Genomic DNA, 26,425 nt, shown 5'->3' on the forward strand with positions numbered 1-26,425 from the left:
GACTACACATCCACATTTACACATATACTTTACATCGGATGTAGTTTTTTTTTCTCAACAAAGTGAAAAAAAAAACTGGAAAATTTCCGCCACGTTTCTTAACAAGGATGCTATTTCGAGAATAATCGATTCGAATAATTTCCATACTTAAACGACGATCGTTCCCACTAAAACATATAATTTCTACACTAAAACATATAATTAACATATTTTCTCTCCTTTGTTGTGTTTTAGTTCCTAATTCGCTTATTTCGATGGAAAAATGTTACGCTCGCCTAGAAATTTAGAAAAAAAAAAGTTTCTTCTTATTTTCAAGTTTTATAGGGGCTACAAATAGGAAGCGCTTATGTTAAGTGCTTAGTAGTGAAATAAAGCCTTTCCCATTTATTAGAGAACAAATTTTAAACACGTTAAAAACAGTAGCATTTCTTCTTAAACGCATAGATAATTATATTCGACACATTCTCATTTCTCACCATGGTCTGAAAATGCGTGTCGTGTCTGAATCAGCAGATTCTTCTCTGCAACAGCTTAGTTTACCACGCTACTACCAAGATGTTGTTGTTGACATTTTATTCCGTACTGTTATGGATATTCTTCCATCAATCAATCCTTATTGAATCATACGTTCAATATGTAGAAATTAGTATGATTATGGATTCGAAAGCTATGTGTGTTTACGTTGGATACGAGTCCGGAACAATTTTACATGTAAATCTACTCGTGAGTTTTAAAAATTTTCCTACAGTTCGGGTCTGGTAAAAACATCACAAATCTAAGATATTTTATATGTTTATTTTCTACGATACAAGAAAAATTTATTTCTTTTTCAAGAAAAAAAAACGCACGTAGATTTGCATTCATATTCACGTCATCATCCATTGCAGTTTATGGATGAATCGATCACAGCATTCTCAATCTCCATTTGACTAAGTCTACTTATTGATTTTTTTCGGATTGATCTATTGATCTTTTAATTTGGTTCTAAATCAGTTAGCTTGAGCATTTAATTGTCCGCAGATTATAAATCCACTCTTCTCAATCGCACGCGAAATCGCATAGACAAAAAAGCCCTAACTCCCTGGCGTTAATCAATCCGCTTGGGACCCGCCACCACGTTCACCTTCAATTCAGAATCGTTTGAGGTTTAGGAACGTGTAACTGTCCCGTAAAATGACTTGCGAGGCTAGCCGATGGGTCAAGTCAGTGTTTTTATCCTCTCGGACAAGTCTAGCACCGACTTATCGCCCCCGGAGGGATCAAAGGCTTGGTGAGCACTGGGACGGATTCGAACCTCCGATCGATCGTACAGACAGCGGAACCTCTAACCAGCTGCGCTACATCCGCCCCATTAATGATATGGACACCACAGGAGCGAATTGAAATCAACTGAAATCAACTGAAACAATGTCATAAACAAAAATAAAACATAGGACTCGAAACCAAAATAAAAATAAAGTCACTTTTATGTAAATACAATGAAAAAATTTTTTTTCAACTCTCTATGGTTTCGTTCGATTATTCTATGACCGATTATAAGAAATTACTATTATTATTGCTGTTGCTCCAGCATCCACATTTTCAACATCCATTTTCCAGCAGAGATTATTTTTGAACCTTATTTTTTTCAAAAGAAAATGTCTATGTGTTTTTCCCTTTTAAAAATCAGTTGTAACGCTTGTTTTGTTTATTTCTCTACTGATTATAGTGGATTTTTCCTTGTGAACTATTCTTATGCTTGGAACAACCACATTCCCATTTTTCCAAAAAAAAAAATTTTCCCAAAAAAATTTTATCCCTCCGTAGTACCTGTTTCCTACAATGTTCAACTAACTCCTAACTATAAGGCGTTAGTTCGTTCTTATTGAGAAATCAATATTTCCTGTTCTTATTTCAGCAAAGATCAGCCGTAAATCCTAGCATGTCACTACGTTTAACACCGCCATCCGGAATATATACCCAATGGGATCAAAAACGAAAAGGAGCAGAAGTGTTTAGGGAGCATAATTTAACAGAGACTGGTTCGTTCATTACGATTCTTTCTATCCGAGAAAATTTCAATTGTGAAAAAACTCACTTTTTTTCGTGGAAGGTAACAGCTTACTATTTCACAATTGAGAACAGCAAGAAATAAGAAGAAAAAACAGAACAAAGAAATATCATGAAATCTCTTAGATAGGAGTTTTATCCACTTTTTCTTATATGATCTCCATCATTTCATTCAGTCAAAAGTCATCGTACTAAAAAGAAAGTAAAAAGAAAATGAAAAGAGTTAGAATTGATAAGAAATGAGAGAATGTCGCGGATAAAGTTTCGCGAATATTTTCATGATGCTTCACCAGTTCTGGAGAGAAGCAGATGTTATCTAGCGCTATCATTAAGTGCATCCAAGCTGATACACATAGTTGATCCGTCGAAAAAAAAACTGGTGCCATGAAAACTTATTTTGTCGCTCACAATTCGATTTCTCTGTTACATCTCGGAAAATCATCCTAGTGGCACGAAATTCCTCGCGCTAAACCTTTTGGTCACATCTAAGCTCACTTTCTTTATTCCAAACAAAATATAACAGCGTAGATCAAAACAAATAAATAATGACTTACTTATGACTTGGGTGGCGGGCGGATGTCGCGGCCTATCGCGACTCTCCTCGTTTTCATCGGGATATGTTGTCCTTAAAGGCAGCATACCAAGAATCTGACCAGTGGTGAGGGAATCCCTGGGAAAAACTTGAGATGGGGGTTTAGATTGCTGGATCTGGAATGGTTACGCTCATCTCTCTCTAATCGTCGCAAACAAAAGTAGCGTGAAAATCAATCTATTTCTTACGGGGTTCTTTAGGACTCTCTTCTATACGGTCCGGTACGCCTGCGGTCCCCTTGACAGCCTATTCATTGGTTTTACTTCAATAGGCTGCTGAGGAGACCTCATCGATCTTCGACCGCTCGCAGTTGGGCGCGGCGCGTGCGCAACAGTGACGCGATGCACCTGAAACCGTTGCGACGATTATAGCAATTTTCTCCTCTGGTAGCGTTAGGTTACGTGTCATAAATCCTCTAGAGACTAATGTTTAGGTTTTAAGTGCCTCTATCCTCGTTTTCGGCGGGAAGAGAGAGAAGAGAGACTGACTCTGTCATTGTTTTCCAGAAATGAGAACGCTCTTTTTTCCCCCTGTCCCCTCATCTTTTGAACTAAACTTTACTCACCTAATAATAATAAACTTTCCAGGAAATCTTCTTCCATCCCACACGTATTTTTCATTCAATTAATAAAAATAGCTTACAACGTATAAGCACACATTGCGTCCTGATTCAGGAGACTACGAAATCTGCATACTGGTCCCACGTCCGCTTCGTGTGACGCTCGTTTTATTCGCTTTCCATCCTATCCGTTATAGTAGAAGTATTGAAGAAAGTTTTAAAACTAAGGAACTCACGGAAAATTTCATAGTATGTTCCATAGCTACATAATCGGCGACGATTTTGTGCCTATCGGGTAAACGCGATCGATTGAAGCACAGCACGGCAGAGAGAAGACGAATGTGCCCGGGCAGAGAACAAGTGTGATATTTCGTAACGAACACGTGCGTTGCGGTCATCCGACTGCACATAATCGACGCCGACTATAAACCCTCTCTTACTTAAATATATTTTTCTATTACGACCTCATATTTAGGATGCACACAACAAACTTATGGACAATCTCTTTCATATTATCATCAATATGAGATATTATATAACGGTACGTATTAAATGGAAACATATGGACCATAAAATATCTGTTTATTGTTGATCGGCAGAAGCAGCAGAAGACGGGAAATCTGTTCAGAATAGCATAAACTGCGCGGCATTATTCATTTTTTTTATTTTTTTTTTCTTTCCAGGTTTCAGCCAGTGATGAAATGATGCAGCAAGCAAACTCGTTTTATATTCAAGCGTATGTGATTGTTTTTTGTGCAGCTGCAATTATTGTGGCTATGCTTCAAGCGCACATCGTACGTAGTATGTTCGAGGTGGACCCCACAAAAATACGTCCATAACCGAGTTCCCGAGAAAGCAGAAAAAGCTGCTAGGCATTATAAGAAGTTCTTGTTTTTCAGGATTGTATCATTTTTAAGTGTCATTGTTTAATAAACAGTTTAGTTTAACACAAATGTGTTTGAATTTTTCCTGTAGTGACCTCTCATCGCCCAATTCTTGTCAAAAAAAAACTCGAGTATTTCAAAGGCATCAACAAATTTGCCGTGGTGAGGGTACCATGGGGAAAGCCAGTGATGAGATTGTAGATTCCCGGATCCGGCTTAGTTCCGCCAATTTCTTCCTAATCGTCGTAAGACACGGCGTGGGAGGCGATGTTTTTCATAACCTCAGTTCCGAGCGCAACCGTTGCGCACGCACCGCATCCACATGCGAGCGGCAGAAGATCAATGATGTCTTCTCACCATACTGATTCAACTGAAATCAATAAATAAACTGTTGAAGAGACAAGAACATCTACATAGAGGAACGTTTTAACGTATCTCGTAGGAAATAAAGCGTTCTCACGCCGTTTTTCACCACGATTAGGGAAAGATGAGCGGAACCATCCCGAATCTCACTATCTACAACCCTATTTCTAGTTTTTCCCGCGGATTCCCTGATCACGTCAGATTCATCGTATGTTGCTTAAAGGATAAAGGCTAAAGTGTCTGGCGTTAATCAATCCGTTTGGGACAAGTCTGGCAGCAATTTATCGTCCTCGGAGGGATGAAAGGCTTGGTGAGCATTAGGGCGGATTCGAACCTCCGATGATCGTGAAGGAAGTGGAACCTCTAACCGCTACACTACACCCGCAACATGTTGTCTTTAAAATTGAAGAATGGATTAGATTGACTTTATTATTCTTCTAATAGTCGGTAGGAAACTATTGCCGCTTTTTGAACTTTCAACGTAAATTTTATTTCAAACTAGTGTCGAGTATCACGGATCCAGAAAGTATTCGCGGATCTAAAAAAAACAACAAAAGTCTCGAAAATCGGGAAAAATGAACTGCAACTCCGACTGAAGAATCATCTGAACGTGACTAAGCGTATGTACGTAAAACCATGGAGTTGAACCTGCGTGGATAATCTTCTCAGGACCAAACTAAGCTTCGACATCTATATAGTCGGGTCAAAACGACATGAAGTTCGGTGCAGTAGCGATCGAAGCGGTGCTGTTAGGATCGAGGGAGGAGGACATTCGTTAGCACCACTCATCGTTGCTACTGGTGGCGGTCCCACCTCGATCCCACCCGCCTACGCAACTGCGCCGAGCTTCATATCATTTTTACTCGATTCTAAAAGCTGTTTGACCTATTTTTTTATATTAACGATGTTTTTTCATGCAATATTTATTATTTATTTATTTATTTATGCAATACAATAATTGAAACTTTTTTTTTTGCGATTTTTTTTGCAGTAAATGTGCTATTTCACGCAATAAATAGTTAAATTAAGCCTTTCTACTTTATACAAAGCAACCTTTAGATACTTTCAGCGGGATTTTAAAAGACGTCTATTCATATTCTAAATAAACGTTCGCACATTGAAAATTCGTTGTTTTTTATTTTGTCGAACTTAGTTCGCTGCTAAGATGTTGCTGTTCCTTTCATTACTGTCACTGATACTGTACGAAACCTATCAAATCTCATCATATGCCAATTATCAACAAATAAGTATGGATTTGGATTCGAAAACGACATGTGTTTATTTCGAATTCCATATCGGAACGATATTATATATTAATCTACTTGTAAGTTCTAAACCATCTACGTTTCTGATCTGATAAATACATAACACATCTAAACACGCAAATAGCATTTTGTTGTATTTACATGTGTTTTCTTATTAAATAAATACGAGGTTTAGGTGGAACTTTACTATTGGCCTGATGTTTCGACAAACTCGTCTTTATCAAAGGCTTGTCTCACCGACTAGCGGGGCCGGTGAACCACCGCGTTCTTAAAGGCATCACCCCATGAATCTGAGGTGACACGGAGGATTTCAGGTGGAGTGTTCGTACACGGGATCGTAGATTATGGAGAGGTGGGCGATTCCGTCTATTTCTTCCTAATTGCCGTAAAAAACGGCCCGGACGATAGGGGTTCGAACGTTCCGGCGCGCTATTTTCCACAACGAGTTCGATTGGAGCGCGCCAGCCCTGTGCACGCGCCGCATCTTTCGGGCCGTTTTTTACGGCGGTTAAGAAGAGATGGACGGAATCACCTCCTCTCCAAAATCTACCATGCCGTATACGAATACTCCACCTAAAATCCGTACAAGCTCAGATTCATGGGGTGATGCCTTTAAAGATTGACACCAAGGCGAATTTGGATTTCGCAATTTCTTTGAATTTCTTAAAGATTGTCTCCAATTCCCAATTAGTTTAGTTTCAAGGTTTATTTCCTGTTATCAAAATTGTTTTATTCCTCTACTTCCTACCAATTTCGCTTCCGTGACAATCTTTAAGAACGCGATGGTTCACCGGCCCCGCTAGTCGGTGAGACTGGCCTTTGATAAAGACGAGTTTTGTCGAAACATCAGGCCAATAATAAAGTTCCACCTAAACCTCGTTGGCATAATAAGAAAACGTAAATTCAGTTCCCAATGCCGAAGTTTCAAGAAGAGAGGACTTGAAGATATTATTTTGTTGGAGCAAGAAAAAAGTTTATTTCTTTTAAGAAACGCATGTAAATTTCTATTTTAACTACATCATTCGAAACAGCTTTGAATGATTCGATTTCAGCATTCAATCGCCGCTAGTCTTGCCATATGCGTGAAAAGTTTAATTCATCCAATGCTCACATAATTTTTTCACTGCGAAAATTGACTAAATTAACATCAATACACTCTTGTCAATTGTACAAAAATTGGAACAGACTAAAAGAGAAAATAGTAAATAAATAACAGAAAAAAATAATAGCAGAAGAACTGAATAGTAAACGTAAAACTTATAATAAAATGGTAATAAAAGTAAATAGTAAGAGGTAGTCAGCTGGAACAAATCCAGAAACTCAACGTGTTTAAAAAAAATTACTTCCTGATTTCTTCCGGAAAAAGTTTCTTGAATTCGTGCGGTTTGTTATTTTTTTTTCTTACTATCAGTATTCTATTGTTCAAATATAAGTTATAAAAGTCGATTGGGGTCAGATACACGAAAAAAAAATCGCTATTGTTAATGGTTAAAGTTGTAAGAAAAAATTTTATCCCTCCGTAGTACCTGTTTCCTACTTACAATGTTCAACTAACTCCTAACTATAAGGCGTTACTTCATTCTTTTTGAAAAATCAATATTTTCGGTTCTTATTTCAGCAAAGATCAACTTTAAATCCCAGCATGTCATTACGTTTAACATCACCATCTGGGAATTTTTCTCAATGGGAGCAACAACGAAGAGGAAGAGCGAAGGAGCATGGAGTGACAGAGAACGGTTTGTTTTCCAGATTCTTGTTCTATTAATCTCATATTTGGAAAAATTTTTACTTACTTATTCATTATTTATTTAATTATTTATTTGAAAAAAGTTAATAACTTTTAGGTGAGAGATTGCTTATTTATTTAGTTAACTTATTTCATTATTTAATTATTTAATTATTTAATTATTTATCTGGAAAAAAAGTTAATACCTCCTAGTTGAGGGATACTCGACCTTCTCAGCACCGAGAGCGACAAGAATGATTAGTAATTAATATTCTCACTTATATTTAGTAGATAATTTATGAAAGATATATTATTTAAATTATTATTTTTTATTTTTATTACTTATCTTATTAAATATTACTAATTAGAGTAGTTAATAATACCAAATTTCCTTGAATAAATGACTTTTTCACACGTATTCTCTATTCCATTTGGTTTTCTTTTTTCATTGCCCTGACTCAAAAATCAACGCGAAATAAAAAATAAATTTCCTAGGATCCGATTTCTGGATTTCGCAAACGTTTCAATGTCTTTTTAATATTCGAATCGATAAGCAGGTGTTATATATGTAACGTCAGCATTAAATACACACAAATTGATGCATTTCATTTATCGGCCGTCCATGTGAGCAAACAATCAAAAAATCAAACATGGGAAATTCCTTTGAAAGCATAAATTGATTATAATTGGTCAGAAATTGATTAGATTTTTGAGAAATTGTATTTGTTATCCATAAAAAAATACCGTGTTAGTTCTTTTTAATACATTTAACTCCGATTTTCTTGCATTCTAACCAAAATATCATCGTCTAGATCAAAATAATTCACAAGTAATAAGTGAAATTTAAATAGCCTGGTATTGGTGTAGATAAATAAAAGGATAGATAAATAAAAAAATAAAAATAAATAATAGAAACAAAAAATAAACTGAATAAATAAAAGATAAAAAAGGATGAAAGAGGAGAAAGAATGATAAAAAGGGATAAAATCTCTCATTCCACTTGAGATGCGCCAACGTGTTCATTTCAATTGAATTCAACGGAATCGTTTGAGATTTACTCGAATGATTTCGAATGTGGCGTGGCCAGGCTTCGAACCATAGACGGTGCGGTCACCACGGCCGCCTTCTGCCGACTGCGCTATACCCACAACCTAATGAATAAATAAAAATAATATGTAATTATAATAAATTGTATAGATGTTCTAGTATTGAAATATATCACAACATAGCATATTTTTCATTCACCTTGTAAAAATTATACCATATCAACGTATACCTCGTTCTATTTCAGGAGATCACGAAATCTGCATAATACTGGAACGTCCTCTTCGTGTGACGCTCATTGTATTCGTTTTCGATCCTATTAAATATAATCAAATAATTGAAGATAGCTTCAAATCCAAGGAATTAACGGAGAATATTGCTGTACGTTCTATAGTTAGAATCGGGGCCGATTTTGTTCAATCGGATGAGGGCGATCGATTGGGACAATGAAGAGGGAAGAAGAATTTGCAGTGTTTCACGCAACTGACGACATTGAGATCTGTTTATTTACTGTGATTATGTTTATTTATGCAGGCAAATATAGAGTTTAGCGTGTAGATCACAAATATGTCTCGCTTACTCGCAATTTACCTCTAATCGTCCTAAGAAAACGTTGTGGGAACCGCCTTAAAAACCTACGAGGTACGTTAGAACGCGCCTCTCTTGCACACACTCCAGTCAGTAGTTTACCCATCGGTTTTCCTTGAATAGACTGCTGAGAATAGACTGCTTTCCTTGAATAGACTGCTGAATAGACAGCTATTCCATCAACCTTCGGGCGCTCGCGCGCGGATGCGGTGCGTGCACCTGGATGAGGCGTTTTCACGTGCCTTGTTGGAAAAAACGCCCTTTCCCGCGCCGTTTTTTGGAGACAACTAGGCCGAATTAAGCCGGCCCGCGCTTACATTGGTACTCTACACTCCGATCTCTATGTTCTCCATCAGTTTCCCACGCTACGCCAGTTTTGTGATACGCTGCCTTTGAGAAGAGAAACAGCGCGCGTGCGTCTGCAGTCTCGTCGAGGTCACTCGGCTGAACATTTTCGACACCATTCGCGAATTTTTTTTTTGAAAATCCATTCTTTCACTTAACCTTACATTTAGGATGCACTCAATGAATTATTGGAAAATTTGCTTTATATTCTCATTACAATCAAGTATTATGTAAAGGTAGGTTCCGAATGGAATTATATAGATCGTTGCAAGTTTATTAGTGATGGTAAGCAAGTGTTAAGAAATAGATCTGCTTAAATGCATTGGATTGAGAACCAACCCATGCAGGTTTTCTTTTTGAAGTTTATTTTGAACAAAAAATAGGAACAGAACAAGTTAATCTATCAAAATTTCTGGATCCTATTTTTGTATCAACGAGGAATGTCAGCTGGAGAAGGCAAAGCATTTTCGACGGTACCTGCTTCAGTTATTTGATGGAGACGTTGCTGTTTAGAATTTTGCCAGGTCTTCCAGAAAGTTTATGCCTCACATTGTTTTTCTAAATGTTTTAAAATGTTTTTAAAAATTTGCGCGCCTTAGTGATAGCTCCATAAACGGCACAAATCTCTCAAGAGGACCTTTTCGGCGGCCTTAAGGTCTCCATCAAATAAACGAAGGAAGTGCCGCTGAAGATGCTTTATTATGTCCATTTGATATTTCGTGTAAATAAAATAACAATCAAATAATAAGTAATAAAATAATAAAAAAAAATTCCAAAATCTTATAAAATTCGAAAATAATGAAAATAATAAAAAAATAAATAAAACCAAATGTAATTAAAGAGGAAAAAAAAGAAAAATTAAAACATGTTGCTTTGCAGAGAGTAAAGAGAACATGTTTTAATTTTTCATTTTAATCTTTTTAAAGTAGCTTAGAACATTTTCCAAGTACTACTTTTGTTACTACAATTCGAAATTATTTCCGGGAAAATGTTCTGAATTTGAAAAAAAAAAACAATTGGTGAAATCGTGTACAACATATGTTAGAGATTTTATCGTTCTACATGATACTACTGTTCTTATTTTTGTACTTTTACTTTTTTTTACTACTTACTACTTTTTACTACCTTTTTTTTACTTTTCTTTTTACAGACCGTTTTAAGTTATCTACTTTATCGAAAATATAAATTTGAGAGGTTAATCGATTATTTGTTGATTCTTCCAGATTTCGGCAAGTGATGAATTGATCCAGCATTCAAACTCCTTTTATATTCAAGCGTATGTGATTATTTTTTGTATAACAGCTATCATCGTTGCCATAATTCAAGTGAATATCGTGCACCGTATGTTCGAGTCGAAATCCACGAGAAAACGCACCTAGCAATGTTCCTGAAAAGGTGAAGAACTGCTAGCCATTATAACTGCTTATTTTCAATAAATTTCAATTATTTTGTAATGTCCATATATAATAAATATATTTTCAAGTGTATTTGAATTCCTCCTCTAATGACCTCAACGCCCAGTTCTTTTCGAAGAGAACCTGAGTATTTTAAAGGCAGAGTACCACGAAACTGACAGTGGTGAGGGGACCCGCAGGAAACACTAGAAATCGCGTTGTAGATTATAGGGTCCAGGGTGGTTCCGCTTATTTCTCCCTAAATTGTCGTAAGACACGACGTAAGAGACGAGTTTTCTCACAATGATTTCAGCTGGGACGCGCCTCGACTGCTCGCACGCGCCGCATCCACGTGCGAGCGGTCGTAGATCAATGATGTGCTCTCACCAGCCTATTCAAGTGAAACCAATGAATAAACTGTTGAAATGACAGGAACGTGCACATAGAGAAGCGTTTATCGTGCTGTACTTCGCAAAAAAAAACATAAATGTTTCAAAAATGAAAAGTTGTGTTGACTTCATTATTCTCATAATAATTAATGATGAACTATTGCCACAGTTCGAATTTTTTGGTGGTAATTCTCATTCCGAACCGCCGTAGAACCTCACGGATCCAAATTTGTTTTGTCTAGCCTTGTATTTATGGTTTACAAAAGACGACACAGGTCTCGATAATCTCGAAAAGCTCGTCGATGGCGGCGATTTCCAATTTCTTCTGAAAGATCATTCACATGCGACTACGCAGGCGCAAACGCGAATACACTTCATTCATTCAAAAATCAATCATTCATTCAAAAATCATTCAAAAAACACTTGAACCTGGTCGAATAATTTTTTCAAGGGGATCAGATAACTTTTCAAAAAAGCACCCTCCGGCAAAGAGGACACCCTTCGACAAACCCAGAAGATCTCTTCACGAAATCTGCATATACAGGATATCTCTATATTGCCAGGTGAGACTGCGTCTTGTACTGCGTTGAGGGAAAGTCATGAATTTTTTTTTCCTCAGCTTAAAAAAAAAATTAAAAATCCACAAAAAAATGAAAACTTCCGATGAAATGCTGTGCAACAGTTGTTACAGATTTTTTTTCGTTCTGCGTTATACTCCTGTTCTTATTTTTATACTTTTACTTTTTTTTTTTACTATGATTTCGTTTTACATTAAACTCCTCTTCCTAGTTCTATACTTTTACTTTTTTATACTACATACTACTATTTACTACTTTTTTTTTACTTTTCTTTTTATGGACCGTTTTAATTATGATTATCATTGATTATTATCGATCTAAATGTTTTTCGTCCGACTAGTATTCGTTGTTTACTTGCATGTATATCCTAAGTGTAAACATATGTGTAATATTTTTAAGTACTCCTTTATGATAAACACATACTCACTCCAAATGTGTTCATTCAGAAATGACAGTGCCTAATCGCCTTAGGGTCTTTTCTTTGGCGTAAAGAGGATCCTAAAGATTTCAAATTTGGGACGCTGGGACTTCTTTTGCAATGAATTTGTAAGAACAAACACTGTAATTTCCACTTTTTAATATAAATTCTCAGCAAATTCCTGGGTTGAAGAATGAGTACTGAGCGTTCTCCTTCATAACTTAAAAAAATGCTCATAGAAATAAGAAAAACTAACAAATATTACACCCACGTCATTCTATGACGAATTTCTCGCTCTACGCAACTGTATGAGTTTTGATCTCTTCGATCTTATTGATTCTTGCCATTTCGGATCATCACAGCGTAATGTTAAGTGGATAAAATGGTGAATTTACGAAACAATTTCTTTTCCGCATTTAACGGATACGGTAGTGATCGCGGGAGTTCAAAATGATTCAAAGTTCAAATTGTGTATGGGGAAAAAAAGCAATAATTGAAAACTTGGAACGTCACGGGTTCCTGTGTTCGAAAAATCCGAGTTTTGATCTCAAATACGGATCCAGCGCGTGTCCACCAATTCTCCTGTCGCCATTCCCATCCTGTCGATATTTCCCAACAACCTCCCATGGTACAGTAAGTCTTTCAGTGATTGATATTTTTTCATGTTTCTACGTTTTATGATAGAGGTTCTTCGTACAAGTATATGTAAGGTCAAATTGGCTGCTATCCTCCATCGTACCGCTTCGAGCGCAGCCGCCTACGCTACCGCACTGTGCCTCATTTCGTTCTGATCCTACTATACAGTGACCCAAACGTTTTTCTTTTTTTTTTGTCCCTGTTCTCTTGTTTACTTTTGTTTTTGTTTTCTTTTTTTGTTGTTTCTTCCACCCAGTAATTGTGTAATCCGACCGTATGGAAGTCGGAGAAAATGTAGTTGGAGGACACTCAGTGGCGCCCTTATTTCTGGAAGCCCTATCCTACTTTTTTCCCCTTAGTAACTTTAGCTTAAATGTCATAGACTCTCTAAGACCAACGCTTAGCCCTTAGGGCCCCGAATAATTTAGGTATTTACTTCCAGAAATAGGGGCGCCACTGAGTCTCCCCCTAACTACATTTATCCCGACAAGATGTAGATGCGGGAAATATTCTATTCCTGTACGACAACATTCGGATTGAGAAAATCCGGCTTGAATGCTATCTGTCATTCATATTAATTCAGATTTAATTAATGATAGATAAGTTTCGATCATCTTCCCACTCCCCAACGTAATCATTTTATCCCAGAGCTCATTTTTGTTCCACGAACTAATAAGTGAGTTGAACCGTTGTTTCCCCACTCTCGAGGATAATTTACTGCTCCTGGATATCTCTTTTTTCTGTCATATTAGCAGGAAAATTATCAGGATGTGCGAGATTAATGCGCGAAATTAAACGCGAAACGCGCTTGTGAATAGTTTTTCTATTGAACTTGCTTCTTTTCTTTATTATACGTTCTTTTCGAAATCAAAGATATAGAATAATAAATTAGACCCAGGACAGAATTCGATCACAGTAGCAGCCAGCGGCATCAGGATAAACTGACAATGTGTATAGGAAAAAGGGAAATGGGAAATGCTGAATGAAAACAAAAGGACAACCCTAACACCATTGCAAAAATATGCACAAAACAGTACAAACAATCAACAAATTAGATGATTCAACAGTTAATTCATTCAACATCACTGTTGCCTTTCATTTATCCTAAAAATCACAACATACTACTATAATTTATGAAGGCACTTTGGTGACTAATAGTTCGAATCGAGAAATCAGTGTGAATGTCCGTGACCGTTGTGCGAATGCCCGTGATTTCCATGGTCATGGCTGTGATGGGATTTTCGTTCACGTACAATAGTCGTTCCACGGGCAACCTAACAAGGATAAAAAAGTTACCGCTAGCTCTTGAATGTGAATTTCTCATCTAGAAAGTGAAATCCTTACGTTGTGTCCAAAACGATAAGAAGGACAAAGTTGTTGGATTCGTTGCACAAAAATATCTTTCTCCACTTGAACGGAACATTGTGTCGCTCCACACGCTCTTAGCTGAGCAGCTACCTGAAAAAGAAATCATTCCAGTAAAGAGGTGAAAACAGCAAATGATCGAGAGTATTACTTTATGTCTGATAAGCTGTGCGTTAGCTTCTGGAGCCGCTTGAATATGAACAGACGCAACGTTTAAGTCACTCTTCAACTGCCAGAAATGAGCTTTGGAGTATGAACGCACTCCCTCTACCTAAACCAAGGAAAGCATGAACAATAGTTTTGTTTTGCAAGCAAAAACAAAGCGAAAAAAAAAACGGGAACCGATTTCCGTAAATAAAAAGAAGTTAAATTCTGAACCACTAAAGTTAGATCAAGTAAAATCCGCGAATAAATTGGAAAAGAAAAGAAACTGAACTCATTGCCGTATAAAGTCCACCCTTACCTCAATCAAAATCTAATCGTCAAATAAATCAACAAGCAGTTACTTCAAAGAAATCAATAACTCTCTACCATTTAAGGAAGCAGTAAATGTTCTCTAGCGTTTGGAGGAAAAAAGAGTTAAATTCCAGATTTAAGATCCTATGCAGGGGAAGACGCTTTAAAAAGCTATCTTCTACCTTTCAAGACACTTAGAAACCTCCAACAAAAATATCAATAATTGCATCATTGACCCTTCTCAATAGCACATTTAATTCACTTCAACAACAGCTTCGCCTATTCTTGAACAAACCAGAAATTTACCTCTAAAGCTTCACAAAGGTGATGCTCGAACTCTTCATCATCCGGAATATCCTGAAAATGCAATAAAAATCTCTGCTATTTTCTTTGTTTCTCCACGTAATCATACAACAGTTCCTCGTTACAAAGGTATAATAATTTCTAATTTAACCGTAAAATTCGTAAAAACTGCAACGAACTTGCAAAAGAGTACTCATGCTACTCTTTAGTAGAGGGTAAACAGAGCTGAGAATTAAGATTGAGAGAATAAGAGAACAGAGAGGATCCACCCAAGTCCACCCAAACCACTGGATAAGCAATGTTGATATGATCACGAAAACTGATCCAAGCGTATCTGCCAGCACATGTAAAAACACTCCTGGAAATGGCTCATTGTCAAATGAATACGATTTGAATCTAGGTCAAATATGCCAATAAATAAGCTCAAAGTTCTTTAAATTGCCAGAATATTTAACCTTGCATGTTAGCATTTCCATGCGAATGTCCGTGAGAGCCACCGCCGTGGGAATGCCCATGGGACCCACCCCCATGGGAATGTCCATGATCGCCATCACCGTGGAAAGACCACATTCCAAATAAGTTAACAAGGAGTCCGGATACAGCAACAAACTGAAGATACAAAGCGTTAGATACATCCACGAAAAGTGGACACTAATCGAAAGAAGCTTACTAGAAGTCTATCTGTGTTGATAAGCGGAGGATCGAACAGTCTTTCCAGGGCTTCAATTAAGATGAAAAGAGCAATTACGCATAAGAAGAGAGCGTTTATAAATCCGGACAGCACCTATACGCACAAACTTACGACATTAAAACATTTTTAATTCAAAGACATCTCACGAAAAGAAAGAAGACTTTGACCATACCTCTACTCTTCCGTATCCGTAGCTGAAATGGCGGGTAGCAGGCCAACGTGACATTACAGAAGCAACCAACCCCATAACCTAAAGAGTTAGAACTTTCATAAACAGCAGAACCAAGCTTGTACAATTATTTTCTCACCAAAGCCGAGCAGTCAAACAACATGTGAAAGCCGTCAGAGATGAGACCAAGACTGTTGGTCCAAAAGCCATATAAGAACTCAACACCGCAAAATGCTAAGTTCACACAAAGAAACCAGAAAATTCGCCGGGAATCCGAATTGGACAGAATCTCACGGAGAGTTTCCTGAAATTTCGAAGTTTTCACACTGAATCTAAATATCCACAATGCAATCAAAGAAAATGGCAACAAATGCTTGAAGTCATTAACTTGCGTTATTGAAGTGGTTTTCTTACTTGAAACTATTTTTCGTTCAGGTAGAAATTAACAGTAACCCTTAATAAGTTGAAAAACGAGCAGACCTTCACAAATAATAATAGCGATCGACTCGTTTTCTGCAAGAAGGCCTCCTTATACGTGAACAGTGGAAGACCAGTGTCCGACATTCCAATGAGCTCACCACCTCGATGTTTTGGAGTACTGGAGGATGTCAGCGAAACAGATGCTTAAAAAGTTTACGATGACAACAGAAAAGAATTAATAGACATGATAAACGTACCTAACACGAAAGCTACAACGGTGATCAATACACCAGATGTGACAGCATGTTCAGCTATTCCTTGTCCACTGTACCACAGCCATGCTAGTCCAAGGGCGCAGCTAAACATGGTCACTGGCGACCATCGGGCAGCGGCCATTACAGGATCAGCAACATGCTGGAATTTTAACTTCTGTATAATCTTATTTCTCTTCAAATTTTCTAACATTATCGCTTACCTGAAAGCAAACGCTTTCCGCATAGAAGTCAAGAACCATGACGAAGACCGTGGCAATGATAAGAAGTAACACAAATTCGGGTACAGAAGGGATGTGAGACTTAAAAATGAGCTTTTACGTTCGCAGAGAATGAGGAGGTGGTTGAAAACGTTCACCTTCGTCATTGCTAAGCAAAGCACGCCTATAGGAGTAAGCAGCAAAGCGGAGCACGAGCATACAAGAGAGTAAAGACGCTTCGGGCCGCCTATCTCCACCGCAAGGTGACGGAATGAATTATCATAACCTGTAAGAATCGCATCTCGTTAAAGAGGAGGAATGTCATCAGAAAAACCAAAACAAATCAAAGTACAGGAAGAAAAAGCAGAAAACCATAGAGAGCGGAAGAAGAAACAAGAAACGAAACCGGAAAAGGATTTTACGATTCAAGATTGGAATATTTGACACTTACATACTATTGTAGGTGAATCTTGTCTCCTTTTACGCTTCCCATTAATTTTTCATAACAGAATATTGCAAAAGTAAAAATAGGCTATTAGATGAGAATAATTGATGTTTTTATTTTATTTTCTTTTTTTTCTGGAATATGCTCTACATTTTGGTAGCTCCGAAAGAAGGTTACTACATTTCGTTACCATAATTGAGAAACAGGTAGAAAATAATGTTTGGTTCTTTGGTAAAGAAAACAATTACAGTGATAGAAACATGAATGAAAAACAAGATTTTTTCCAGATTCCCGAGCAAAAATACAAATAATTATAAAACAAATTAAACATGAGGCAGGTTTAACGTAGAATCATGTCCATCCACTCACCAATGCGAAGAAGCAGAGCAAGAAACAGTATTACTATCCCCCCTTGATGATCAGCAACACCAAACATGTTTATGAGATGGTAAAATAAATGATTCAGACCACTGTGATGAGCATGAGTTATATCTGAAATTGAACCAGAAGTTAAACTAATTTCACCTATAGTAGTTGTAGGAAATTTTACCATTAAATTAATTCAAAAAATTACCATGTTTGTGCTCGATCGTTTGATCACGGTCCATAAGCATAAGCGCCACAAAACCTATGACTAGGAAAAATACACCTCTACTTTTTGTTGTCGTCGAATTACCCTAAAAATTAAGATGAATCATTGAAAATAAATGACTTTTTTTAAAGTCAGTTACCTTGAACATAGAAACAATAGCAACCAATAGCACAGAAGGACTCAGTTCGAAGACAAGTACTGACCTGAATTAATTTCATGGAGCATAAAATAATGCAAAGGAGAAAATATACCCAAAAACAAAAAAAAAATCACCTTAAAGGTCCGCAAAATGTGATACCATAGAACCACAACACTTCTATTAACGAATTAACTAATGATAATTTTCCGATTCGTATAAGCTGCAACAAATATATAATGTAATGAGGGGAGATGCGAAAACCGAAAAACACTAAAAAAGTGGTATAAAAACAAAATTAATGAACGAACATACCGTCTGTTTCTTGAGAGATTTCCCTTGAGAAAGTGGTTTTTGAATGGGTAACAATAAAAAGGACGCACTAAATAAATTCGATAATCAAAAAATCTATGGGAAATGAAAATTAACTTTACATAGAACACATTCTAATGTCAGGAAAACTTACAAAACTTTAACAAGCCATAGAAGGCTAACAACATGAATGCCTTTAGCTAGAATATCGATAAAGAATATTCCAATACATCGTAGAATCTTAGTCAAAACCAAAACACAAAAATACCAAGCCGATCTGAAAGCAAAGGTCTTTAGGGGAAAAAGAATGGACGCTCAAGCCTATATGAAATTAAAATGTGCTTGCAAGTTTTTACCCACGCAGTATTGTTCTTTTTTTCATTCCAAAGCAAACTGTTCACCTCAGTTCATTTGGCTAATAGTTTTATACCGTTCATTCCGCATTAGGATGAATTAGTTTCTAAGATATGACTTGGTGAATGTACAAAAAAAAATACCACTCGTCATTCCATAAACCTTCATTACATAGAACCTCTACCTTTTGAAAGATTCACTAGCAGAATCAAAAGAAAGTCAGACAAGCGGCAATATAGAAAACAACAATCAACCGATAAACACATTTTAACACTGTATAGGACAATTTAGCGCATACTGAAAGGGACTGATGTCTACTTTTCAATTTCCAAACGAAATCTGAACCAGTAAGAATTACGCGAAATAAGTCCACCACAAAGGACAGATGAAAGCAAAACTTCGGACTGCAGCGTAGAACGTTCCAGAAAAGGGCTGTGAACTGTTACACGGATATGAGGCCGTGGAAATAGTATTACATTATTATTAGATTAGAGACAGCACAATAAAAAAAATTATTACACTTATTCTATGAAGGGAACACTGGGTGAAGAAAGAAAAGAGATAAGAATGTCAACCCTTTCTTCCCTCCATTAAGGATGTGGCCAAGGAAACACGACAAAAAAAGCGAAAAATCGAAGACAAAGAAAAAAGGAAATACTACCGCAAACTCTTTCATTTACCTCGACGATGAAGTTGGTTTGAACGAACGATCGTCCTTTTTCAGGAAATCGTGTGCGAGCATTTTATAAAGCGTAATAAAAGCGTACACAAGCAATTGCCAGTGCTACAACTTCATTATGGAACGACTCGTAAAATTTGGTACCTGAAAATCCAGATCTCTTAGTTGTTAGAAATTATTCTTGCAAAATATAAAGCTATTCGAATACAACACAACGATAAAATCCATCACGGTCTTCTTTGGACAAACTACCAAGGTGACATTGTCTCTACTATTTTTCTGCTATGTTTTCACGTACGAATGGAAATCAGCCTATGCTAGAAAATGATATAGAATCGTAAAGAAATTGCGATGAGAAAAAAATGTAAAAATGCTGAGCAATGTTAGCGGTACGTAAAATTGCGTGACAGCGGCGGCGTGGACAAGATCCGCAGTGACGTCCTACTGCTTGTCCCCGTGCAGCTGGTGTTCATCTCCAGAAGATGTTGCTGAGGCGGATACGCCTTCTACTCGTCTTGAGTTGCAGTTTCAGCTTTGCTGCAAAAGTTGACGACAGTGTACATTATCTGATCACTTTTGAACGAGCTGAGAATGGATTAGAAGGTGGACAACTGTTGGAGGATAACGAGAAAGCGCTCAAGGACGACAACTCCATGCGAATATCCACACAGAACAATGAGAACTACATCTGTAAAATGCCCGAGTCTTCGATGACGGTTAGTTTATAATGTGTACTTAACTCCTTTCGTTTTTCTTCGTAAAAGCCCTTTTTTCTGATGTTTCCAGAATGATAACGATGTTTCATCGTACACGGGCCCAACACCTGTTGAATTATTGGCCCCTGTTTACAAGGAGAAATTATGTTCGTATCGAGTTGAACCATATTGGTCATATGAGCTTTGTCATGGACGTTATATTGTTCAATACCATGAAGAAAAAGATATTAGAGGTGTGGGAAGGAGTGCAGAATATTATCTGGGGAATCTTCATGTTGATTACACTACCGTGGTAAGTTATAGTATTACACATTTTTGTTTCGTTAATTCAAAATTGCTACTCCTTCTTGAACAATTCAATCAATTACGGATTAACAATTGAATAACTGTTGATCCTCCTAGTTATCAATTATAGAGGAAATTAATTTCTTTATAGGCTAATTTATTTTCTCTTCTGATTCCCTCAGTTTACTTTCGTCTTTCTAAGAAGTCGAGCAGTTTTGGTTAACGAATTGAAATGTTTCGCTTTGGAAATATGAAAGTCTTTCCCTGTCTCATGAGGTTCTTTCCTTTCTTTTCAAAGTTTGTAAAAGCACAACTAGTCGTGTTCCTGGACTCATAATCGAGTTCTTATCATTAGCTCTACTGTGATTTTCTTACTTGATTGTTTCGATTTACGATTTTCGATTGATTGTTTTCATTTTACGAGGAGAAACCCAAATTTTGTTACCGTTCTTTCCTGTAGAGCACTCAAAAAATATCCACAAAACCACATCAAATCGTTGAGATTTTTTTGGTGATGAAAACCTGCATTTTTTCAGCTTTAGTGGAGTTCATGGGCAACTTATCTGATAAAATTCGTAAATTTCTATTCTGCTTTAGTTGAACAAGCAGCAAAACCAATGATGTAGCATGAATTCTACGATGTCTCTATGAATATGAAATGAATGAAAATGTTCTCATGTGCAGTATTATATTCCTGTTCAATTTCACCTCCCATTCGCTTGAACTTCCTACAAAATGCTGTAAATTCTATTATTTTCTTTTCAGACATCCTCAGCAGATTACAGCAATCCTCCTAGGAAGGTCATTGATGGAGAGGAACATGCTTATTTTCCGGTGTTTTATAGTCAAGGAACAACATGTGACATCACTGGAAAGCCGAGGACAACCACTGTAATGTATATTTGTGTTGAGGTATGTATTTCGGAGTGGTAACTTTCAGCATTTACCTTTTTGTAGAATTGCTGTTATTAACTTCTCAGAAATAGTAAAAAGCTATAAATATGAATTAGTTCATGCACAGTAGGGGAGCAACGAATGCGAGAGCTCAACAGAGCTGTTGGACTGCAAAGTTTTGGTGAGAAAAAAGTTTGACGTTTTGAATGTCAGGATTTTTTATTATTAACGAACTGGAAGACAGACCCAGTTTGTGCTTTGTGTATGCCTATTTTTTGTGCTATTGGATTTTGCATTTTTAATGTTCTAACGGTTTCTTGAGTGTTAGTTTGACATCACATCGTGTGAAAATGTAATGCACGATGCCAAAAGTTGTCTTTTTGTACAACTTAGCATAAGAACGATAGATGAATACGAGGAATAACCTAAAACTAAATAAATGGAGTAAAAGCCTAGAAGTGTGATGAAGTAAATAGTCCGTAAACTAACTATGGAAGGAGGAGATTGGTTAATAAAGTAAATCCTGACGTTTAGAATATTATATAGCATTTTATGCTATAGTATGTATAATATATTATATATTGTACATTATAATTTCTGTTAGCAGGACGTAAATTAGCTTTAATGCAACGAGAATTGTTCTCTTCATATTCTCCACGTCCTGAAGCAGCATACTAGCTACTACGTCTTCTACACCTTGCTTCACACATTTTTTCTCGCAAAGTTTGCGAATTTTATGCATATCGTATCAAAGAGGGCATTTTCACAATTCGCCCCATCCGTAGGGGAGCTTTCAAGATTCCTCTCAAATCTTGAATCTGCCATGTACATAAATTTTTTGCCTAATAATATTTCGGCCATTTTTTCTCTTTCTTTTCAGAATGCCCGGAACCAAATCCATTCTTTGAATGAGGTTTCATCCTGCAACTATGAAGTAGTAGTGCTATCCAGTCGACTCTGCACTCATCCGGCCTATAGACCAAAAACTCAACGGAATCAAGAAATAATCTGTTACAATACAGATAATAATGAGAACTCTAAACCTTTATCTCTAGTTCAAATGGAGGAACATCATCGAGACACCTACAAAAGAGTATGTTTTCTCTTTTTGTTGTTTTTTTATATGACCGTTTCCCCTAAAATTGGGTATTGAGTATTCGGCCAACCAACAACAATCAAACACAGAGGTGGAGGACAGCGAGAAAGTTGAAGAGGAAATTGAGGATTCTGTGGCGGAAAGACCATTGAAATTAGCCGGTCAAAAGAGGTAATGCAGTTTATTGCGTTTTTATATCACTTTAAGCGACCTAATTATACAATGGATTGGTTCCTTCCTTCTCATTTAATATTTTAGCACTTCTACGGAAGTATTGATAGAAAACTGAAATATTGAGCATGTTAAGATATGAAGGTGTCGATTCCTTAGCAAACAATCGTTTAATAGTGGAGGACACAGTGAATAGGATTATATCCGGCAGGGAATGTATCTATGGAGGTGAAGGATGGTGGAAGTATGAGTTTTGCTATGGAAGGAATGTAAGTTTTGAAAGTCTGCTTCTATATCTACCATTCCGTCAATTTCTTATTTCTTTTCGACCACTTTCACGTTAGTATCCGTTCCAGGCTCTGCAATATCATATAGCACAAAATGGTGAACGAACTGATGTATTGTTGGGCGTATTCGATGAAAAAATTCACAAAGCATGGATTGATGAGGATCCAAAGCATCGATCACCCAAGAAGGTTAAACTTTTCTTTTTAAATGACCATAGAAGAAGCAGTATACTTATGACACCTGTTTTAGTACAACAATCAGATTACGCAGGTGTCTCATATTTACACGAAAGGAGATATATGTCACGAAGTTGGTGCTCATAGGTTTGTTTTTCTTTGACGTACTTCATTTGCAGCAACTTTTTTGGAATGGGATGGTGCATAACGTCCTTAATAAATTTAAACCTAAAGAGTAACCGTGAATACGTCCATTTATTTTAAAAATAAAATAATGTCTTCCACGTACAGCTACTTTAGAAGTGTAGAGGTTCGCCTTCGATGCAAAACTGCTGACGGAAGTCCATTGGCAATATCTATTTCGTTGTCAGAACCCACTTTATGTCAGTACATTCTCACGATAGAAAGTGAAAGGTAAGAAGATATATGAGTACCTTGTATTATGATTGCTCTAAAATCTAATTCAGGTTTTGTGAGCCACTTCAGTACGCTGACGAATACGGTCTTATTGCGTTGGAACCTCACGACGCGTTTGATAGACAAGGGGCTGGGCCCGAATAACTAGATCATAACACTAACTTATTTTGCCAGTCAAGACGGGGTCAATTTTGCACTTCACTGAGCTTTGTACAAGTGCTTACATACTAGGATTAATATGTGACAAATATTTATAATTCAACAAAAAAAAATCAAAAATAAACAATTCTCTAAAAGAAGCTATTGTAGCTGATTGTCGTTATGTTTGTACATGAATGAGCTAATACCAATATGTTGGTTTCTGCGGTCGCGGATCCTTAATTCCCATTTCTTCACTGATTTCGTCCTCGAAGGAAGCCAATTTTGGTACGTAAGTTCGCTCTAGAACAAGATTGGCCGGTGTGTCTTTATCTTCCACTTCTAAAATAATGGATTGCAATGGTTGGTAGGTGTGTCACCATGGTGAAAGACATAGAAGAGGAAGCTGATTTTTCTAGAGAGGAAACTAACCAATATACTTTTCCGGCAGTAGATATTCATACGTTACTTTAGCTTGGCTTGGTATTGGGATTTCGAAGCCTGATCGCTGTGAAATCCGAATATATTCATCACCAGCACTGTTAAGAGTCCACCTGGATGAAATCATAGTTACAAAACTTACTAGCAATCGACATCAGTCACTCAAATCTCAGTTAAATAGTGAGGAATACTTTGCATTGACTTACTTTGCCTCACATGGTTCGTTATCATTGGGATCTACAAGCTTGACTTGTTCCTTTTCAACACTCAGAGGTTGCTCTTTCCATCTTGAATTATTATTGAAATTAGTACTTTAATGAAATATTCATTCCTGTAGGTTGTAAGTTATTATGTCTTCTAGGAGAAGAGCACAGTTTTGGAAATATCCTAGAGAGAACCACAAAAGTTTACCTAAGCGTCTCCTCAATTCCCAACTTCTTCGCTCCTTCCATTTCAACTTCTAGCTTACAGTGCATTCCTTCCACGAGGATCTCATTAGTATCCCGAGACACTGCCATTACAGTACCTTGGCGTCCTTTGTCCTTTCCGACCATTACCTAAGTTTTACTTTTGTTTCCTCATGAAGAAGGAGCCGGAATATTCAATTTTGATACCTGGACCAGATCTCCTGGGAAGAAAGTCCATTCCTCATCTGGTATTCGATTAATTTTGGGTCTACGGAATCGGAAGAATTTATTGTTCATCCTAAAAAGATTGATAAAAATCTGGATACGTAACAAAAAGAAGGATCTTCACAAAAAAAAAATCACTGACATAGATTGGTGGTACGCATTAGCTCTTTCTGTGTTTTTTGAAAGTACATCATTGGTCCACGGACGCTCAAAGCTCGGCACATAATCGTCAGGATGGATCACCCAACGAGTGATATCAGGTGCGCCGAATCTGAGAGTAGATTACGGAAGACGTAAACACATAAGCATCTAAAATTTTAAGAACAAAACTCCAAAATTGTTGGGTTGCTATGAGTTGCATCAAAATTAGCAAAGCACTGATCTAAAACATCTTCAACAAAAAGGAACAAGTGTTAGGTTCCTTGTTATGTTAATGAAACAAGACATCAACGAGAAAGAGCAAATTTACATTAGAAAAGTCAAATTTTACATGGAAATGCTCTTATCAGCATAACACCTTAAACCGTCCTCATTTCCATGCTGCTCTTTGCTGTTTAGTTATAAGAGCGAGCATCAAGGGGAACAATTGAGAAATTCTAACGAAAAAAAAGCGATTCTTGAAACTTTCAGGAAATATTCACATTCCTGTCATCGCACCATTGTAAGCTAACTTTTTACTCTTTACACCCAACAATCGCGAAAGATTACATAGTGAAGCAGGAAAACATTAAATTAAACATGACTCTACATTAACTGAAATGTAAGGATTGTGAAAAGAACAACATTTTACTGAGAATAAAGATAAGTGGATTTAGAAGTACTAATCATAATGGGTACACAACTGATAAATAGGAACTAAGGCTGCTGGACAAAAGTGTAGTATTTTGCTCCACCTACTGAGATTTTCAAGGATGAAGGTTAAAGTGGACGGCGTTGATCAATCCATAAGGGACCCGGGGTTCGACTTCAATCCAGAATTGTTTGAGGACCATAGAAGCGCATGCAACCTTCCAGTTATTTGCGCGGGCAAACCGATGTGTCAAGGCAGTGTTTCTATCCTCCCGGACAAGACTGATACAAATTTATCGACCCCGAAGAGATCAAATACTCGGCTCTAGGACGGTTCCGAACGATCGATCGAGCAGTCACATCCGCCCGGAAGATCTTCTGGAAAATTCTCGAGGAATGGAGAAAAGTAGTTAGTTGCCACGAGTGAGGAGGGATTCGAATATTGTAAACAAAAGTCGACTGATATTTCAAAACATATATCAGTAAAACAGGGTACTAGCGGCTCTGTAGTTTCATGCAGCCCTCTTTTACAGTAGGTCCTACTGCTACTTTCACTAATGTATCTGTCATAGTTTATTATGAATGATTAAGACAATGCGCATTTGCTATCAGATCTGCGCAAGGAGTGGCAGGCGACAAAAAAACATCACTTACTTAATTGGGTCTTAAAATTCCCTGTGCCGCTATATGAAGTACTAAGAGAAAACACAAATATTACATTAGTGATCGTTCTGCTACTATAGAAACGGTGAGAAGAACTCTCGAAGCACAATGAGTTCCGAGTTCATTTTAAAAACTCTTCACCATAGGGGTCAAACATACCTTTCACCATAAACTTTTCTTGGAATCGTCCTTTTCATCCTCTCGACGTACTCTTTGGGCATATGACGTGCATAATCTAATTCTTTGAACGGTTTTCGAGGAAGCAGCAAAAACCTCGTGAGACGCATTGATGCGGTCTAAAGATGTTAGAGCAGTTTACCAAGCAGATCAATGGCATGAAGGAAACCCCAACGGCTCCAAAAAGCCAATAAGTATGACAAGAAGCAAGAGAACGAAGAAATATAACTACTGCTTCCACAAATGATGACGTTGTCTAGAACTAATTTTTTTATATTTATCCGGAGAAAGAACCCAATTTGAATCAAACCAAATATG

At 37.1% G+C, this 26,425-nt stretch overlaps 4 protein-coding genes across 6 annotated transcripts; 2 read left to right on the top strand and 2 right to left on the bottom strand.

Moving 5' to 3' along the window:
- Positions 1 to 555: 555 nt before the first annotated feature.
- RB195_007754 (uncharacterized protein) lies at positions 556 to 10,794 on the top strand (the record flags this gene model as incomplete). Of its 3 annotated transcripts, XM_064181557.1 has the most annotated exons (10): positions 649 to 723; positions 1,898 to 2,021; positions 3,316 to 3,449; positions 3,676 to 3,741; positions 3,884 to 3,994; positions 5,601 to 5,771; positions 7,331 to 7,448; positions 8,730 to 8,863; positions 9,586 to 9,651; positions 10,639 to 10,794. In XM_064181557.1, the coding sequence occupies 10 exons, from the start codon at positions 649 to 651 to the stop codon at positions 10,792 to 10,794; spliced, it is 1,155 nt and encodes a 384-aa protein (XP_064038337.1). The 3 variants fall into 3 exon arrangements, with proteins under 3 accessions (XP_064038336.1, XP_064038337.1, XP_064038338.1); XM_064181555.1 differs by lacking the exons at positions 5,601 to 5,771; positions 7,331 to 7,448; positions 8,730 to 8,863; positions 9,586 to 9,651; positions 10,639 to 10,794 and having other exon boundaries at positions 556 to 723; positions 3,884 to 4,039; XM_064181556.1 differs by lacking the exons at positions 649 to 723; positions 1,898 to 2,021; positions 3,316 to 3,449; ... (2 more) ...; positions 9,586 to 9,651; positions 10,639 to 10,794 and having other exon boundaries at positions 5,613 to 5,771; positions 8,730 to 8,932.
- A 3,208-nt stretch (positions 10,795 to 14,002) lies between these two features.
- RB195_007755 (uncharacterized protein) lies at positions 14,003 to 19,287 on the bottom strand (the record flags this gene model as incomplete). Its single annotated transcript, XM_064181558.1, has 20 exons — positions 14,003 to 14,104; positions 14,175 to 14,288; positions 14,347 to 14,466; positions 14,958 to 15,008; positions 15,134 to 15,312; positions 15,410 to 15,563; positions 15,625 to 15,738; positions 15,818 to 15,895; positions 15,954 to 16,118; positions 16,295 to 16,437; positions 16,492 to 16,648; positions 16,710 to 16,808; positions 16,865 to 16,992; positions 17,521 to 17,643; positions 17,726 to 17,828; positions 17,883 to 17,946; positions 18,017 to 18,102; positions 18,195 to 18,261; positions 18,346 to 18,468; positions 19,226 to 19,287. 20 exons carry the CDS (start codon positions 19,285 to 19,287, stop codon positions 14,003 to 14,005), a joined length of 2,232 nt encoding a protein of 743 aa, XP_064038339.1.
- A 419-nt stretch (positions 19,288 to 19,706) lies between these two features.
- Positions 19,707 to 23,411, top strand: RB195_007756 (uncharacterized protein; the record flags this gene model as incomplete). The annotated part of the gene is made up of 10 exons (XM_064181559.1): positions 19,707 to 19,940; positions 20,011 to 20,232; positions 20,991 to 21,137; positions 22,000 to 22,212; positions 22,274 to 22,386; positions 22,523 to 22,655; positions 22,743 to 22,862; positions 22,924 to 22,997; positions 23,151 to 23,264; positions 23,318 to 23,411. The coding sequence occupies 10 exons, from the start codon at positions 19,707 to 19,709 to the stop codon at positions 23,409 to 23,411; spliced, it is 1,464 nt and encodes a 487-aa protein (XP_064038340.1).
- A 196-nt stretch (positions 23,412 to 23,607) lies between these two features.
- RB195_007757 (uncharacterized protein) lies at positions 23,608 to 26,217 on the bottom strand (the record flags this gene model as incomplete). Its single annotated transcript, XM_064181560.1, has 7 exons — positions 23,608 to 23,747; positions 23,838 to 23,959; positions 24,053 to 24,133; positions 24,258 to 24,403; positions 24,461 to 24,551; positions 24,621 to 24,749; positions 26,090 to 26,217. The coding sequence occupies 7 exons, from the start codon at positions 26,215 to 26,217 to the stop codon at positions 23,608 to 23,610; spliced, it is 837 nt and encodes a 278-aa protein (XP_064038341.1).
- Between the last annotated feature and the right edge of the window lie 208 nt (positions 26,218 to 26,425).

Source organism: Necator americanus, chromosome I (genome assembly GCF_031761385.1).
Source record: "Necator americanus strain Aroian chromosome I, whole genome shotgun sequence".
NCBI lineage: Eukaryota > Metazoa > Nematoda > Chromadorea > Rhabditida > Ancylostomatidae > Necator > Necator americanus.